Here is a 17,946-nt window from a genome sequence, read left to right on the forward strand (position 1 = left end):
CAAACAAACAAACACACAAACAAACAAACAAAATATAGCTGCAAGCAGCAATGTGGGGGCCAAGCAGGCAGGGCAAAAAGGCAAGAGTTGCCACGGTAACTCGATGCCGTTACGTGAGGTTTGTAATTTTAAGCAGTCACAAGAATTTTGATGTCAAACAACCCAAGATTGGCCGAGATTCAAGCCCATTTCCTTTTCGGCGGCTTCGCCACCAAATTCGATTGGCTGTTGCGGGTGAACGGTTTAAGATATCATTCCGAAAACCAAGGCCTATATTAGACTCAGGCTGAAGATCATTTGTGTGAAGTTTCGTGAAGATCGGACACATTTTGCTACCTGTGGAAATGTTTAAAGGATTTTGATTAAATCCAATATGGCGGCCGAATTAAATATGATGATGTCACAAATTGAGCTGGGTCATCCTAAGGACCTTCAACAGTATAACCAGGCACCAGTAGCAAGTTTTAATTTCAAACACATCAACAGCTACAGGCCAAAATGCCTTTTTACTAATTGCAGTGCCCCCTAGAGGTCAAAGGTCACCAAATTTCTTGAGCCTCCTTCTGATGGGGTCTTGAGTCCATGTACCAAGGTTGGTTTTGATGCGTGCAAGGGTTGCTGAAATATGAGCCCACTTCCTGTTTGGCGGCTTCGCCGCGAATTTCGATTGGCTGTTTTGGGCCAACGGTAAAAGTTCTGAAGACAAAAAGCACGAGCTGTATTTGTCTTGGTCTGAAGGTGCTCTGTGTCAAATTTGGTGAAAATCAGAGAAAAATTGTGACCTCCAATACATTTTAAGTGTTTTTAATAAAATCCAAAATGGCGGAAAATCCATCATGGCGGAAAATTACGTCATAGGGTGCGTTGAACTCGGGCAGGTCCAAGGATTCCATAGATACCTGATTTTTGAAAATTGGCCTAAGGGTTCAAAAGTTACGTGTGTGAACGCACGTCCAACTTTGACCTGTTGGTGGCGCTAGAGGGCTTGAGCTGCAGACATGACACTTGGTCAAAAGAATATTCAGACTGTCCCCAATCAGTGTGCCAAATTTCACAAAATCTGAGAAGTCGGTTCTATGGGCTGCCATTGACTTCAATGGCAGAATCATAATAATAATAGCAAATATAGCTGCAAGCAGCAATGTGGGGGCCAAGCAGGCAAGTCAAAAGGCCAGAGTTGCCACGGTAACTCAATGCTGTTACGTCAGGTATGTAGTTTTAATCAGTCACAAGAACTTTGATGTCAAACAACCCAACATTGGCCGAGATGCAAGCCCACTTCCTGTTTGACGGCTTCGCCGCTATTTTCGATTGGCTGTTGCGGGCGAACGGTTTAAGATGTTGTTCCGAAAATACAGGCCTGTACTAGACTCGGGCTGCATATCATCCGTGTGAAGTTTCGTGCAGATCGGATACATTTTGCGACCTGTGGAAATGTTTAAGGGATTTTGATAAAATCCAAAATGGTGGCCGAATCAAATAGGTTGATGTCACAATTTCAGCTGGGTCAGCCTAAGGACCTCCCACAGTATAACCAGACACCAGTAGCAAGTTTAAATTCCAAACACATCAACAGCTACAGGCCAAAATGCCTTTTTACTAATTGCACCGCCCCCTAGAGGTCAAAGGTCACCATATTTCTTGAGCCTCCTCCTGATGAGGTCTGAAGTCCATGTACAAAGTTTAGTTTTGATGCGTGCAAGGGTTGCTGAGATATGAGCCCACTTCCTGTTTGGCGGCTTCGCCGCGAGATTCGATTGGCTGTTATGGGCCAACGGTATAAGTTCCGAAGACGAAAAGCACGAGCTGTATTTGTCTTAGTCTGAAGATGCTCTGTGTTAAATTTAGTGAAAATCAGAGAAAAAATGTGACCCCCAATACATTTTAAGTGTTTTTGATAAAATCCAAAATGGCGGAAAATCCATCATGGCGGAAAATGACGTCACATGGTGCGTTGACCTCGGGCTGGTCCAAGGATTACAAAGATACCTGGTTTTTGAAAATTGGCCCAAGGGTTCAAAAGTTACGTGCGTGAACGCACGTCCAACTTTGACCTGTTGGTGGCGCTAGAGGGTTCAAGGTGCCGGCATGAAACTTGGTGACATGAATGATGGGACAGTGCCGAATCAGTGTGCCAAATTTCACAACTTTCCCGTAGTCGGTTCTATGGGCTGCCATTGACTTCAATGGCAGAGGAATAACAATAATAATATTTTATAAATATAGCTGCAAGCAGCAATGTGGGGGCCAAGCAGGCAGGACAAAAAGGCCAGAGTTGCCACGGTAACTCGATGCTGTTAAGTCAGGTATGTAGTTTTAAGCAGTCACAAGAATTTTGATGTCAAACAACCCAAGGTTGGCCGAGAAGCGAGCTCACTTCCTGTTCGGCGGCTTCACCTCCAATTTCGATTGGCTGTTGCGGGCGAACGGTTTAAGATATCCCTCCGAAAAGCAAAGCCTATAGTAGACTCGGGCTGAAGATCATCCTTGTGAAGTTTCATAAAGATCGAACACATTTTGCGACCTGTGGAAATGTTTAAAGGATTTTCATTAAATCCAATATGGAGGCCGATTCAAATATGATGATGTCACAAATTGAGCTGGGTCAGCCTAAGGACCTCCAACAGTATAACCAGGCACCAGTGACAAGTTTTAATTCCAAACACATCAACAGCTACAGGCCAAAAGGCCTTTTTGCTAATTGCAGCGCCCCCTAGAGGTCAAAGGTCACCAAATTTATTGAGCCTCCTTCTGATGGGGTCCTGAGTCCATGTACTAAGTTTGGCTTTGATGTGTGTAAGAGTTGCTGAGATATGAGCCCACTTCCTGTTTGGCGGCTTCGTGGCGAGTTTTGATTGGCTGTTATGGGCCAACGGTAAAAGTTCCGAAGACGAAAAGCACGAGCTGTATTTGTCTTGGTCTGAAGATGCTCTGTGTCTAATATGGTGAAAATCAGAGAAAAATTGTGACCTCCAATACATTTTAAGTGTTTTTGATAAAATCCAAAATGGCGGAAAATCCATCATGGCGGAAAATGACGTCACAGGGTGTGTTGAACTCGGGCTGGTCCAAGGATTCCAAAGATACCTGGTTTTTGAAAATTGGCCCAAGAGTTCAAAAGTTACATGCATGAACGCACGTCCAACTTTGACCTGTTGGTGGCGCTAGAGAGTTCGAGGTGCCGACATGGAATTTGGTGATATGAATAATGGGACTGTCCCTAATCAGTGTGCCAAATTTCACAACTTTCCCGTAGTCGGTTCTATGGGCTGCCATTGACTTCAATGGCAGAGGAATAACAATAATAATAGTTTATAATAATAATAAGAAAACTAACAAACACAATGGGGTCCTCGCAGCTTCGCTGCTTGGCCCCCAAATATAGCTGCAAGCAGCAATGTGGGGGCCAAGCAGGCAGGGCAAAAAGGCAAGAGTTGCCACAGTAACTCGATGCCGTTACGTGATGTTTGTAAATTTAAGCAGTCACAAGAATTTTGATGTCAAACAACCCAAGATTGGCCGAGATTCAAGCCCATTTCCTTTTCGGCGGCTTCGCCACCAAATTCGATTGGCTGTTGCGGGTGAACGGTTTAAGATATCGTTCCGAAAACCAAGGCCTATATTAGACTCGGGCTGAAGATCATCTGTGTTAAGTTTCGTGAAGATCGGACACATTTTGCTACCTGTGGAAATGTTTAAAGGATTTTGATTAAATCCAATATGGCGGCCGAATTAAATATGATGATGTCACAAATTGAGCTGGGTCATCCTACGGACCTTCAACAGTATAACCAGGCACCAGTAGCAAGTTTTAATTTCAAACACATCAACAGCTAAAGGCCAAAATGCCTTTTTGCTAATTACGGTGCCCTCTAGAGGTCAAAGGTCACCAAATTTCTTGAGCCTCCTCCTGATGGGGTCATGAGTCCATGTACCAAGTTTGGTTTTGATGCATGCAAGGGTTGCTGAAATATGAGCCCACTTCCTGTTTGGCGGCTTCGCCGCGAGTTTCGATTGGCTGTTTTGGGCCAACGGTATAAGTTCCGAAGACAAAAAGCACGAGCTGTATTCAACTTGGTCTGAAGATGACCTGTGTCAAATTTGGTGAAAATCAGAGAAAAATTGTGACCTCCAATACATTTAAAGTGTTTTTGATAAAATCCAAAATGGCGGAAAATCCATCATGGCGGAAAATGACGTCACAGGGTGCGTTGAACTCGGGCTGGTCCAAGGATTCCAAAGATACCTGGTTTTTGAAAATTGGCCCAAGGGTTCAAAAGTTACGTGCGTGAACGCACGTCCAACTTTGACCTGTTGGTGGCGCTAGAGAGTTCGAGGTGCCGACATGGAATTTGGTGATATGAATAATGTGACTGTCCCTAATCAGTGTGCCAAATTTCACAACTTTTCCGTAGTCGGTTCTATGGGCTGCCATTGACTTCAATGGCAGAGGAATAATAACAATAATAATAGTTTATAATAATAAGAAAACTAACAAACACAATGGGGTCCTCGCAGCTTCGCTGCTTGGCCCCCAATAATAAGAAAACTAACAAACACAATGGGGTCCTCGCAGCTTCGCTGCTTGGCCCCCAAATATAGCTGCAAGCAGCAATGTGGGGGCCAAGCAGGCAGGACAAAAAGGCCAGAGTTGCCACGGTAACTCAATGTTGCTACGTCAAGTATGTAGTTTTAAGCAGTCACAAGAATTTTGATGTCAAACAACCCAAGATTGGCCGAGAAGCGAGCTCACTTCCTGTTCGGCGGCTTCGCCGTCAATTTCGATTGGCTGTTGCGGGCAAACGGTGCAAGATATCCTTCCGAAAAGCAAGGGCTATGTTACACTCGGGCTGAAGATCATCCCTGTGAAGTTTCGTGCAGATCGGATACATTTTGTGACCTGTGGAAATGTTAAAGGTATTTTGATTAAATCCAATATGGCGACTGAATTAAATATGATGATGTCACAAATTGAGCTGGGTCATCCTAAGGACCTTTAACAGTATGACCAGGCACCAGTAGCAAGTTTTAATTTCAAACACATCAACAGCTACAGGCCAAAATGCCTTTTTGCTAATTGCAGCACCCCCTAGAGGTCAAAGGTCACCAAATTTCTTGAGCCTCCTTCTGATGGGGTCTTGAGTCAATGTAGTAAGTTTGGTGTTGATGCGTGCAAGGGTTGCTGAAATATGATCCCACTTCCTGTTTAGCGGCTTCGCCGCGGATTTTGATTGGCTGTTATGGGCAAACGGTAAAAGTTCCGAAGACCAAAAGCACGAGCTGGATTTGTCATGGTCTGAAGATGCTCTGTGTCAAATTTGGTGAAAATCAGAGAAAAATTGTGACCTCCAATACATTTTAAGTGTTTTTGATAAAATCCAAAATGGCGGAAAATCCATCATGGCGGAAAATGACGTCACAGGGTGCGTTGAACTCGGGCTGGTCCAAGGATTACATAGATACCTGGTTTTTGAGAATTGGCCTAAGGGTTCAAAAGTTACGTGCGTGAACGCACGTCCAACTTTGACCTGTTGGTGGCGCTAGAGGGCTTGAGTTGCCGACATGAAACCTGGTCATATGAATCATCAGATTGTCCCCAATCAGTGTGCCAAATTTCACAACTTTTCACCAGTCGGTTCTATGGGCTGCCATTGACTTCAATGGCAGAGGAATAATAACAATAAATATAGCTGCAAGCAGCAATGTGGGGGCCAAGCAGGCTGGTCAAAAGGCCAGAGTTGCCATGGTAACTCAATGCTGTTAAGTCAGGTATATAATTTTAAGCAGTCACAAGAATTTTCATGTCAAACAACCCAAGATTGCCCGAGATGCGAGCCCACCACCTGTTCGGTGGCTTCGCCCCCAATTTTGGTTGGCTGTTGCTGGCGAACGGTTTAAGATATCGTTCCGAAAAGCAAGGGATATGTTAGACTCGGACTGAAGATCATCTGTGTGAAGTTTTGTGCAGATCGGATACATTTTGTGACCTGTGGAAATGTTTAAGGAATTCTGATTAAATCCAATATGGCGGCCAAATCAAACATGATGATGTCACAAATTGAGCTGGGTCAGCATAAGGACCTCCAACAGTATAACCAGGCACCAGTAGCAAGTTTTAATTCCAAACACATCAACAGCTACAGGCCAAAATGCCTTTTTGCTAATTGCAGCGCCCCTTAGAGGTCAAAGGTCACCATATTTCTTGAGCTTCCTCCTGATGAGGTCTGAAGTCCATGTACAAAGTTTGGTTTTGATGCGTGCAAGGGTTGCTGAGATATGAGCCCACTTCCTGTTTGGCGGCTTCGCTGCGAGATTCGATTGGCTGTTATGGGCCAACGGTATAAGTTCCGAAGACGAAAAGCACGAGCTGTATTTGTCTTAGTCTGAAGATGCCCTGTGTCAAATCTGGTGAAAATCAGAGAAAAATTGTGACCCCCAATACATTTTAAGTGTTTTTGATAAAATCCAAAATGGCGGAAAATCCATCATGGCGGAAAATGACGTCACAGGGTGCGTTGAACTCGGTCTTGTCCAAGGATTCCAAAGATACCTGGTTTTTGAAAATTGGCCCAAGGGTTCAAAAGTTACGTTCGTGAATGCACGTCCAACTTTGACCTGTTGGTGGCGCTAGAGAGTTCGAGGTGCCGACATGAAACTTGGTCACAGTCATCATCAGACTGTCCCCAATCAGTGTGCTAAATTTCACAACTTTTGACCAGTCGGTTCTATGGGTTGCCATTGACTTCAATGCACAGAGGAATAATAATAAATATAGCTGCAAGCAGCAATGTGGGGGCCAAGCAGGCAGGACAAAAAGGCCAGAGTTGCCATGGTAACTCATGCTGTTATGTCAGGTATGTAGTTTTAAGCAGTCACAAGAATTTTGACGTCAAACAACCCTAGATTGGCCGAGAAGCGAGCTCACTTCCTGTTCGGCGGCTTTGTCGCCAATTTCGATTGGCTGTTGCGGGCGAACGGTTTAAGATATCCATCCGAAAAGCAAGGCCTATGTTAGAATCGGGCTGAAGATCATCCGTGTAAAGTTTCGTGAAGATCGGACACATTTTGCGACCTGTGGAAATGTTTAAGGGATTTTGATTAAATCCAATATGGCGGCCGAATCAAAAAGGTTGATGTCACAAATTGACCTGGGTCAGCCTGAGGACCTCCAGCAGTATAACCAGGCACCAGTAGCAAGTTTTAATTCCAAACACATCAACAGCTACAGGCCAACATGCCTTTTTGCTAATTGCAGCGCCCCCTAGAGGTCAAAAGTCACCAAATTTCTTGAGCCTCCTCCTGATGGGGTACAGAGTACATGTACCAAGTTTGGTTTTGATGCGTTCAAGGGTTGCTGAAATATGAGCCCACTTCCTGTTTGGCGGCTTCGCCGCAAATTTCGATTGGCTGGTTTGGGCGAACGGTAAAAGTTCCGAAGACGAAAAGCAGGAGCTGTATTTGTCTTGGCCTGAAGATGCTCTCTGTGAAATTTGGTGAAAATCAGAGAAAAATTGTGACCTCCAATACATTTGAAGTGTTTTTGATAAAATTCAAAATGGCGGAAAATCCATCATGGCGGAAAATGACGTCACAGGGTGTGTTGAACTCGGGCTGGTCCAAGGATTACAAAGACACCTGTTTTTTGAAAATTGGCCCAAGGGTTCAAAAGTTACGTGCGTGAAAGCACGTCCAACTTTGACCTATTGGTGGCGCTAGAGAGTTCGAGGTGCCGACATAAAATTTGGTGACATGAATATTGGGACTGTCCCTAATCAGTGTGCCAAATTTCAAAACTTTCCCGTAGTCGGTTCCATGGGCTGCCATTGGTTTCAATGCACAGAGGAATAATAATAATAATAGTTTATAATAAGAAAACTAACAAACACAATGGGGTCCTCGCAGCTTCGCTGCTTGGCCCCCAATAATAGTTTATAATAATAATAAGAAAACTAACAAACACAATGGGGTCCTCGCAGCTTCGCTGCTTGGCCCCCAATAATAGTTTATAAATATAGCTGCAAGCAGCAATGTGGGGGCCAAGCAGGCAGGTCAAAAGGCCAGAGTTGCCACGGTAACTCGATGCTGTTACGTGAGGTTTGTAATTTTAAGCAGTCACAAGAATTTTGATGTCAAACAACCCAAGATTGGCCGAGATGCGAGCTCACTTCCTGTTCGGCGGCTTCGCCGTCAATTTCGATTGGCTGTTGCGGGCAAACGGTTTAAGATATCCTTCCGAAAAGCAAGGCCTATATTAGACTCGGGCTGAAGATCATCTGTGTGAAGTTTCGTGAAGATCGGACACATTTTGCGACCTGTGGAAATGTTTAAGGGATTTTGAGTAAATCCAATATGGCGGCCGAATCAAATATGATGATGTCACAAATTGAGCTGGGTCATCCTAAGGATCTTCAACAGTATAACCAGACACCAGTAGCAAGTTTTAATTTCAAACACATCAACAGCTACAGGCCAAAATGCCTTTTTGCTCATTGCAGCGCCCCCTAGAGGTCAAAGGTCACCAAATTTCTTGAGCCTCCTTCTGATGGGGTCCTGAGTCCTGGTACCAAGGTTGGTTTTGATGCGTGCAAGGGTTGCTGAAATATGAGCCCACTTCCTGTTTGGCGGCTTCGCCGCGAATTTCGATTGGCTGTTATGGGCGAACGGTAAAAGTTCCGAAGACGAAAAGCACGAGCTGACTTTGTCTTGGTCTGAAGATGCTCTGTGTCAAATTTGGTGAAAATCAGAGAAAAATTGTGACCTCCAATACATTTTCAGTGTTTTTGATAAAATCCAAAATGGCGGAAAATCCATCATGGCGGAAAATGACGTCACAGGGTGCGTTGAACTCGGGCTGGTCCAAGGATTCCAAAGATACCTTGGTTTTGAAAATTGACCCAAGGGGTCAAAAGTTACGTGCGTGAACGCACATCCAGCTTTGACCTGTTGGTGGCGCTAGAGCGCTTGAATTGCCAACATGAAACTTGGTCACAGGCATCATCAGACTGTCCCCAATCAGTGTGCCAAATTTCACAACTTTTGACAAGTCGGTTCTATGGGTTGCCATTGACTTCAATGCACAGAAGAATAATAATAGTTTATAATAATAATAATAATAGTAAGAAAACTAACAAACACAATGGGGTCCTCGCAGCTTCGCTGCTTGGCCCCCAAATATAGCTGCAAGCAGCAATGTGGGGGCCAAGCAGGCAGGACAAAAAGGCTAGAGTTGCCATGGTAACTGAATGTTGTTACGTCAGGTATGTAGTTCTAAGCAGTCACAAGAATTTTGATGTCAAACAACCCAAGATTGGCCGAGAAGCGAGCTCACTTCCTGTTCGGCAGCTTCACCGCCAATTTCGATTGGCTGTTGCGGGCGAACGGTTTAAGATATCCCTCCGAAAAGCAAGGCCTATATTAAACTCGGGCTGAAGATCATCCGTGTGAAGTTTCATAAAGATCGGACACATTTTGCGACCTGTGGAAATGTTTAAGGGATTTTCATTAAATCCAATATGGAGGCCGATTCAAATATGATGATGTCACAAATTGAGCTGGGTCAACCTAAGGACCTCCAACAGTATAACCAGGCACCAGTAGCAAGTTTTAATTCCAAACACATCAACAGCTACAGGCCAAAAGGCCTTTTTGCTAATTGCAGCGCCCCCTAGAGGTCAAAGGTCACCAAATTTCTTGAGGCTCCTTCTGATGGGGTCCTGAATCCATGTACCAAGTTTGGTTTTGATGTGTGCAAGGGTTGCTGAAATATGAGCCCACTTCCTGTTTGGCGGCTTCGCCACGAATTTTGATTGGCTGTTATGGGCGAACGGTAAAAGTTCCGAAGACCAAAAGCACGAGCTGAATAGGGCATGGTCTGAGAATGCTCTGTGTCAAGTTTGGTGTCGATCGGACAACATTTGTGACCCCTGATACATTTTAAGTGTTTTTGATAAAATCCAAAATGGCGGAAAATCCATCATGGCGGAAAATGATGTCACAGGGTGCGTTGAACTTGGGCTGGTTCAAGGATTACAAAGATACCTAGTTTTTGAAAATTGGCCCAATGGTTCAAAAGTTAAGTGCGTGAACGCACGTCCAACTTTGACCTGTTGGTGGCGCTAGAGAGTTCGAGGTGCCGACATGAAATTTGGTGACATGAATAATGGGACTGTCTCTAATCAGTGTGCCAAATTTCACAACTTTCGACCAGTCGGTTCTATGGGCTGCCATTGACTCCCATGGCGGAAGCATAATAATAAGAAAACTAACAAACACAATGGGGTCCTCGCAGCTTCGCTGCTTGGCCCCCAAATATAGCTGCAAGCAGCAATGTGGGGGCCAAGCAGGCAGGTCAAAAGGCCAGAGTTGCCACGGTAACTCAATGCTGTTCAGTCAAGTATATAGTTTTAAGCAGTCACAAGAATTTTGATGTCAAACAACCCAAGATTGGCCGAGATGCAAGCCCACTTCCTGTTCGGCGGCTTCGCCGCTATTTTCGATTGGCTGTTGCGGGAGAACGGTTTAAGACATCATTACGAAAACCAAGGCCTATATTAGGCTCGGGCTGAAGATCATCCGTGTGAAGTTTCGTGCAGATCGGATAAACTTTGCGACCTGTGGAAATGTTTAGGGGGTTTTGATTAAATCCAATATGGCGGCCGAATCAAATAGGTTGATGTCACAAATTGAGCTGGGTCAGCCTAAGGACCTCCCACAGTATAACCAGACACCAGTAGCAAGTTTAAATTCCAAACAAATCAACAGCTACAGGCCAAAATGTCTTTTTACTAATTGCAGCGCCCCCTAGAAGTCAAAGGTCACCAAATTTCTTGAGCCTCCTCCTGATGGGGTCCTGAGTCCATGCACCAAGTTTGATTTTGATGCGTGCAAGGGTTGCTGAAATATGAGCCCACTTCCTGTTTGGCGGCTTCGCCGTGAATTTCGATTGGCTGTCACAGGCCAACGGTTGAAGTTCCGAAGACAAAAAGCACGAGCTGAATAGACCATGGTCTGAGGATGCTCTGTGTCAAGTTTGGTGTCGATCGGACAAAATTTGTGACCCCTGATACATTTTGAGTGTTTTTGACAAAATCCAAAATGGCGGGAAATCCATCATGGCGGAAAATGACGTCATAGGGTGCGTTGAACTCAGGCAGGTCCAAGAAATCCAACGATACCTGGTTTTTGACAATTGGCCCAAGGGTTCAAAAGTTACGTGCGTGAACGCACGTCCAACTTTGACCTGTTGGTGGCGCTAGAGAGTTCGAGGTGCCGACATGAAATTTGGTGACATGAATAATGGGACTGTCCCTAATCAGTGTGCCAAATTTCACAACTTTTCACCAGTCGGTTCTATGGGCTGCCATTGACTCCCATGGCGGAAGCATAATAATAAGAAAACTAACAAACACAATGGGGTCCTCGCAGCTTCGCTGCTTGGCCCCCAATAAATATAGCTGCAAGCAGCAATGAAGGGGCCAAGCAGTAGGCCAGAGTAACCACGGCAACTCGACGCTGTTATCTCAATGAGACATTATGGCCGTAAGCAGTCAGAGCAAGTTTCATGTCTAACACGTGAAAAGTTACAGGCCAACTTGCATTTTTGCTAATTGCAGGTATCCTAAAGGTCAAAGGTCACCAAATGTCTTGGGCGTCCTCATGATCGGTTCACGAGTCCATAACTCCAAGTTTGGTTTGATAGGTTCAAAGGTTGCTGAGATACGAGCTAACTTCCTGTTTGGCGGCTTCGCACCCCAGAGGTCAAAGGTCACCAAACTGCTTGGACGTCCTCCCGATGGGATCACAAGTCCATATGCCAAGTTTGGTTTTGATAGACGCAAAGGCTGCTGAGATCTGAGCTCACTTCCTGTTTGGTGGCTTCGCCAAGAATTTCGATTGGCTGCGACGGGAAAACGCTTCTGTCAATTGTTACAGAAATCAACACACTAACAAGGCATGGTCTGAAGATGGTCTGTGCCAATTTTGGTGAGGATCAGATGAAATTTGTGACCTCCGAAAACGTATTAGTGTTTTCGATTAAATACAATATGGCGGCCGAATCAATTACGTTGAAGTCAGAAATTGCCATCTGTCCGCATAAGGATCTTCCGAAGTATTACTAGACATCACTAGTATATTGTAATTCTAAGCACAACGGCAGTTATAGGCCAAAAGGCATGCTTCTGAATTACAGCGCCCCCTAGAGGTCAAAGGTCACTACATTTCTTGAGCGTCCTCCTGACTAAGTCATCAGTCCATCTATTAAGTTTGCTTTTGATACATGCAAGGGTTGCTGAGATATGAGCTCACTTCCTGTTTGGCGGCTTCGCCGCCAATTTTGATTGGCGGCTAGGGGCTAACGGTGATAGTTCCGAAGACAAAAAGCAATGCGTTAGTAAGGCATGGTCTGATGATGATGTTTGTCAAATTTGGTGTCCATCGGACAAAATTTGTGACCTCTGATACGTTAGTTTCACTTTGGCTAAAATCCAAGATGGCGGAAAATCCATCATGGCGGAAAATGACGTCATAGGGCGCGTTGAACTCGGGCAAGTCAAAGGATTCCAACAACACCTGTTTCCTGAAAATCGGACCAACGGTTCAAAAGTTACGTGCGTGAACGCACGTCCAACTTTGACCTGTTGGTGGCGCTAGAGCGCTTGAGCTGCCAACATGAAACTTGGTCACATGACTCAAGAGACTGTCCCCAATCAGTGTGCAAAATTTCACAACTTTCGACCAGTCGGTTCTATGGGCTGCCATTGACTTCAATGGCAGAAGAAAAAAATCATAGAAACACAATAGGTGCCTCCGCAGCTTCGCTGCTTGGCCCCTAATAATAATAAGCTCATTGGGAGTGATTTACCCACAATGCTCAGCTCAAAACCGTCCAAAACACACACCGTCGCTGAGAAAACTCTGGTGAAGTCGACTATATATAGTGAATGAACTTACTGGATGTTTAACAGCGAGTAAGTCCACTCTATCCCTTTGGGGCTGCGGCATTGCTAAGATTCACATGGCCTCGGGATGAGGCACGGCGGCGGAGAATCCCAGGTACCCCATCACCCGGTGGGTGGGCAGACCCTGCAGTCATCCAGGAAGTACACGAGGAAGTGTTGCCGTTATGTCACATTTCTGATGAATTACATATATTCGCCAACACACACGTTTTTGATAATTATAAAGCCACCGACAGACCAAATAACACCAATTTTTTTAATGGTGCTTATGAGCTCACTTCCTGTTTGGCGGCTTTGCACCCCAGAGGTCAAAGGTCACCAAATGTCTTGGCCGTCCATACTAAGATTGGTTTTGATAGATGCAAAGATAGCTTAGATACGAGCTCACTTCCTGTTTGGCGGCTTCGCACCCCGGAGGTCAAAGGTCACCAAACTGCTTGGACGTCCTCCCGATGGGATCCCAAGTCCATATGCCAAGTTTGGTTTTGATAGACGCAAAGGCTGCTGAGATCTGAGCTCACTTCCTGTTTGGCGGCTTCGCCACGAATTTCGATTGGCTGCGACGGGAAAACGCTTCTGTCAATTGTTACAGAAATCAACACACTCACAAGGCATGGTCTGAAGATGGTCTGTGCCAATTTTGGTGAGGATCAGATGAAATTTGTGACCTCCGAAAACGTATTAGTGTTTTCGATTAAATACAATATGGCGGCCGAATCAATTACGTTGAAGTCAGAAATTGCCATCTGTCCGCATAAGGATCTTCCACAGTATTACTAGACATCACTAGTATATTGTAATTCTAAGCACAACGGCAGTTATAGGCCAAAAGGCATGCTTCTGAATTACAGCGCCCCCTAGAGGTCAAAGGTCACTAAATTTCTTGAGCGTCCTCCTGATTAGGTCATCAGTCCATCTATTAAGTTTGCTTTTGATACATGCAAGGGTTGCTGAGATATGAGCTCACTTCCTGTTTGGCGGCTTCGCCGCCAATTTTGATTGGCGGCTAGGGGCTAACGGTGATAGTTCCGAAGACAAAAAGCAATGCGTTAGTAAGGCATGGTCTGATGATGATGTTTGTCAAATTTGGTGTCCATCGGACAAAATTTGTGACCTCTGATACGTTAGTTTCACTTTGGCTAAAATCCAAGATGGCGGAAAATCCATCATGGCGGAAAATGACGTCATAGGGCGCGTTGAACTCGGGCAAGTCAAAGGATTCCAACAACACCTGTTTCCTGAAAATCGGACAAACGGTTCAAAAGTTACGTGCGTGAACGCACGTCCAACTTTGACCTGTTGGTGGCGCTAGAGCGCTTGAGCTGCCAACATGAAACTTGGTCACATGACTCAAGAGACTGTCCCCAATCAGTGTGCAAAATTTCACAACTTTCGACCAGTCGGTTCTATGGGCTGCCATTGACTTCAATGGCAGAAGAAAAAAATCATAGAAACACAATAGGTGCCTCCGCAGCTTCGCTGCTTGGCCCCTAATAATAAGCTCATTGGGAGTGATTTACCCACAATGCTCAGCTCAAAACCGTCCAAAACACACACCGTCGCTGAGAAAACTCTGGTGAAGTCGACTATATATAGTGAATGAACTTACTGGATGTTTAACAGCGAGTAAGTCCACTCTATCCCTTCGGGGCTGCGGCATTGCTAAGATTCACATGGCCTCGGGATGAGGCACGGCGGCGGAGAATCCCAGGTACCCCATCACCCGGTGGGTGGGCAGACCCTGCAGTCATCCAGGAAGTACACGAGGAAGTGTTGGCGTTATGTCACATTTCTGATGAATTACATATATTCGCCAACACACACGTTTTTGATAATTATAAAGCCACCGACAGACCAAATAACACCAATTTTTTTAATGGTGCTTATGAGCTCACTTCCTGTTTGGCGGCTTTGCACCCCAGGGGTCAAAGGTCACCAAATGTCTTGGGCGTCCATACTAAGATTGGTTTTGATAGATGCAAAGATAGCTTAGATACGAGCTCACTTCCTGTTTGGCGGCTTCGCACCCCGGAGGTCAAAGGTCACCAAACTGCTTGGACGTCCTCCCGATGGGATCCCAAGTCCATATGCCAAGTTTGGTTTTGATAGACGCAAAGGCTGCTGAGATCTGAGCTCACTTCCTGTTTGGCGGCTTCGCCACGAATTTCGATTGGCTGCGACGGGAAAACGCTTCTGTCAATTGTTACAGAAATCAACACACTCACAAGGCATGGTCTGAAGATGGTCTGTGCCAATTTTGGTGAGGATCAGATGAAATTTGTGACCTCCGAAAACGTATTAGTGTTTTCGATTAAATACAATATGGCGGCCGAATCAATTACGTTGAAGTCAGAAATTGCCATCTGTCCGCATAAGGATCTTCCACAGTATTACTAGACATCACTAGTATATTGTAATTCTAAGCACAACGGCAGTTATAGGCCAAAAGGCATGCTTCTGAATTACAGCGCCCCCTAGAGGTCAAAGGTCACTAAATTTCTTGAGCGTCCTCCTGATTAGGTCATCAGTCCATCTATTAAGTTTGCTTTTGATACATGCAAGGGTTGCTGAGATATGAGCTCACTTCCTGTTTGGCGGCTTCGCCGCCAATTTTGATTGGCGGCTAGGGGCTAACGGTGATAGTTCCGAAGACAAAAAGCAATGCGTTAGTAAGGCATTGTCTGATGATGATGTTTGTCAAATTTGGTGTCCATCGGACAAAATTTGTGACCTCTGATACGTTAGTTTCACTTTGGCTAAAATCCAAGATGGCGGAAAATCCATCATGGCGGAAAATGACGTCATAGGGCGCGTTGAACTCGGGCAAGTCAAAGGATTCCAACAACACCTGTTTCCTGAAAATCGGACCAACGGTTCAAAAGTTACGTGCGTGAACGCACGTCCAACTTTGACCTGTTGGTGGCGCTAGAGCGCTTGAGCTGCCAACATGAAACTTGGTCACATGACTCAAGAGACTGTCCCCAATCAGTGTGCAAAATTTCACAACTTTCGACCAGTCGGTTCTATGGGCTGCCATTGACTTCAATGGCAGAAGAAAAAAATCATAGAAACACAATAGGTGCCTCCGCAGCTTCGCTGCTTGGCCCCTAATAAGAACAAATAGAAACACAATGGGTGCCTTCGCAGCTTCGCTGCTTGGCCCCCAACAAGGGAAACATCTGCTCATTCTCCAATTTAAGCAAATGTTCAGATCAACGTTTCCCACTGTTACAAGAGTGTTCCTTGTGCCCATCTTCTTAGTGCTGAGCTGTTTTACTTTGTACATTGTTGTCCTGTTTAGTGGTACCTGCTCTTGTAAAGCTCCTCGTGACTGTTTGTCTGAAATGATACCGGTGCCAATAGTAGTACATATTGATCTGTATTGACGATTGACGAGCGTCCACTGTGATGTGCAGGACATGGAGAAGCTATTGGCTGAGGAGGAGGACGCCAAACAGAAGCTTCAGCTGGAGAAGGTCGCCGCAGACGGAAAGATCAAGAAACTGGAGGATGACGTCCTGGTCATGGAGGATCAAAACAACAAGTTACTGAAGGTGGGTGATCTTGTAACGGAACACAAAATATACCTGAACACAGACCAACAAGCATCATTTATATGATCCTGTCCTGTCATTTACAGGAAAAACTCATGATGGAAGAAAGGATGGCTGATGTTTGCTCCAATTTGACTGAAGAGGAAGAGAAATCCAAGAACTTGACAAAACTGAAAAATAAACACGAGTCCATGATATCTGAACTTGAAAGTACGTTAATCATATCCTTATCTCTTATCAAAATGATTAATAGATCATTTCTTCACCTGAAAGATGTCAAAAGTCGTTACGGATTTGTTTGACCTGATTCAATGATTTGTCATTTCTCCTCTTCAGTCCATTTGAAGAAGGAAGAGAAGTCTCGCCAGGACTTAGAGAAGGCCAAGCGCAAGCTGGAGGGGGAATATAATGACCTCCAGGACCAGCTGGCTGACTTGCAGGCCCAGCTAGCTGACCTGAGGGCCCAACTGGCTGCCAGAGAGGAGGAGCTACAGGGAGTGGTGGCACGGTAAATTACCGTAAATCAGTCAGAACTGAGATGTTTGTTTACTCTATCTCCTTACCCGGCCAACTCCAAGCAGATGCCCCCTATGCCCCCATCCTTTCCATGAATCAAGGTTCTGCTCAAGGTGTCTTCCTGTTAAAGGGGAGTTTTCCATTGTCCCACCTTAGTGCTCACATTATGGGCCTCAAGCAAGTGCTATGCTCCTCAATGCACCTTCATGCACATCAAAGATGCGTCTCATTGATGAATGGTCCCAATTATTGGGAAAAACACAAAAACCCCTCAGATGCGTGATTTAATTTAATTGAACTAATTTGTACAGAATAACAAATCAAAACTGAAGCATACGCAAGCTCAAATCTTATGTGACAGCCCTTTATAAAGAGATGTCTACTGCATTTCTAGAACTTCCACTGATGGTAAAATAATGAGCTAATGAGTGAATAAAACGCTGTAAAAAGGCGTCCGGACCGGACCGGGATAGAATGATATCCAATAAAACACAATTTCACCAAAGACCTTACAATGCTCCACTGGCAAACTAGCGTTGCTGACTCAAAGTCTTTCCCTGCCTCTAAAATTCCCTATTGTCCTGACCTGTCCTTCAGGCTAGAGGAAGAGTCCACTCACAAGAACAACGCCCTGAAGAAGATCCGTGAGATGGAGGGCCTGATCTCGGAACTCCAGGACGACCTGGAGAACGAGCGCAACGCCCGTGCCAAGGTGGAGAAGGCCAAGAAGGACCTGGGCGAGGAGCTGGAGGCCCTGCGGACGGAGCTGGAGGACAGTCTGGACACCACAGCCGCCCAGCAGGAGCTCAGGTCAGCAGGGGTCAGGGAGGGGGTTCAGGGCCACTGGACAACGATGTCAGGGATCCAGATAGATAGATAGATACAGTAGATAGATAGATAGATAGATAGATGGATAG

The 17,946-nt window shown here is 45.3% G+C and overlaps 1 protein-coding gene across 1 annotated transcript in view; it reads left to right on the plus strand.

The window, feature by feature from the left end:
* myh11b (myosin, heavy chain 11b, smooth muscle) overlaps positions 1-17,946 on the plus strand; it is a 39,988-nt gene that overhangs the window by 11,355 nt on the left and 10,687 nt on the right. The window contains exons 22-25 of the mRNA XM_062532698.1: positions 16,376-16,513; positions 16,600-16,723; positions 16,850-17,021; positions 17,627-17,839. Of these exons, the coding sequence (XP_062388682.1) occupies positions 16,376-16,513; positions 16,600-16,723; positions 16,850-17,021; positions 17,627-17,839 (647 nt within the window). The remainder of the gene's footprint in view (positions 1-16,375; positions 16,514-16,599; positions 16,724-16,849; positions 17,022-17,626; positions 17,840-17,946) is intronic.

The sequence above is a fragment of the Sardina pilchardus genome, chromosome 3, assembly GCF_963854185.1.
Source record: "Sardina pilchardus chromosome 3, fSarPil1.1, whole genome shotgun sequence".
NCBI classification, from domain to species: Eukaryota; Metazoa; Chordata; class Actinopteri; order Clupeiformes; family Clupeidae; genus Sardina; species Sardina pilchardus.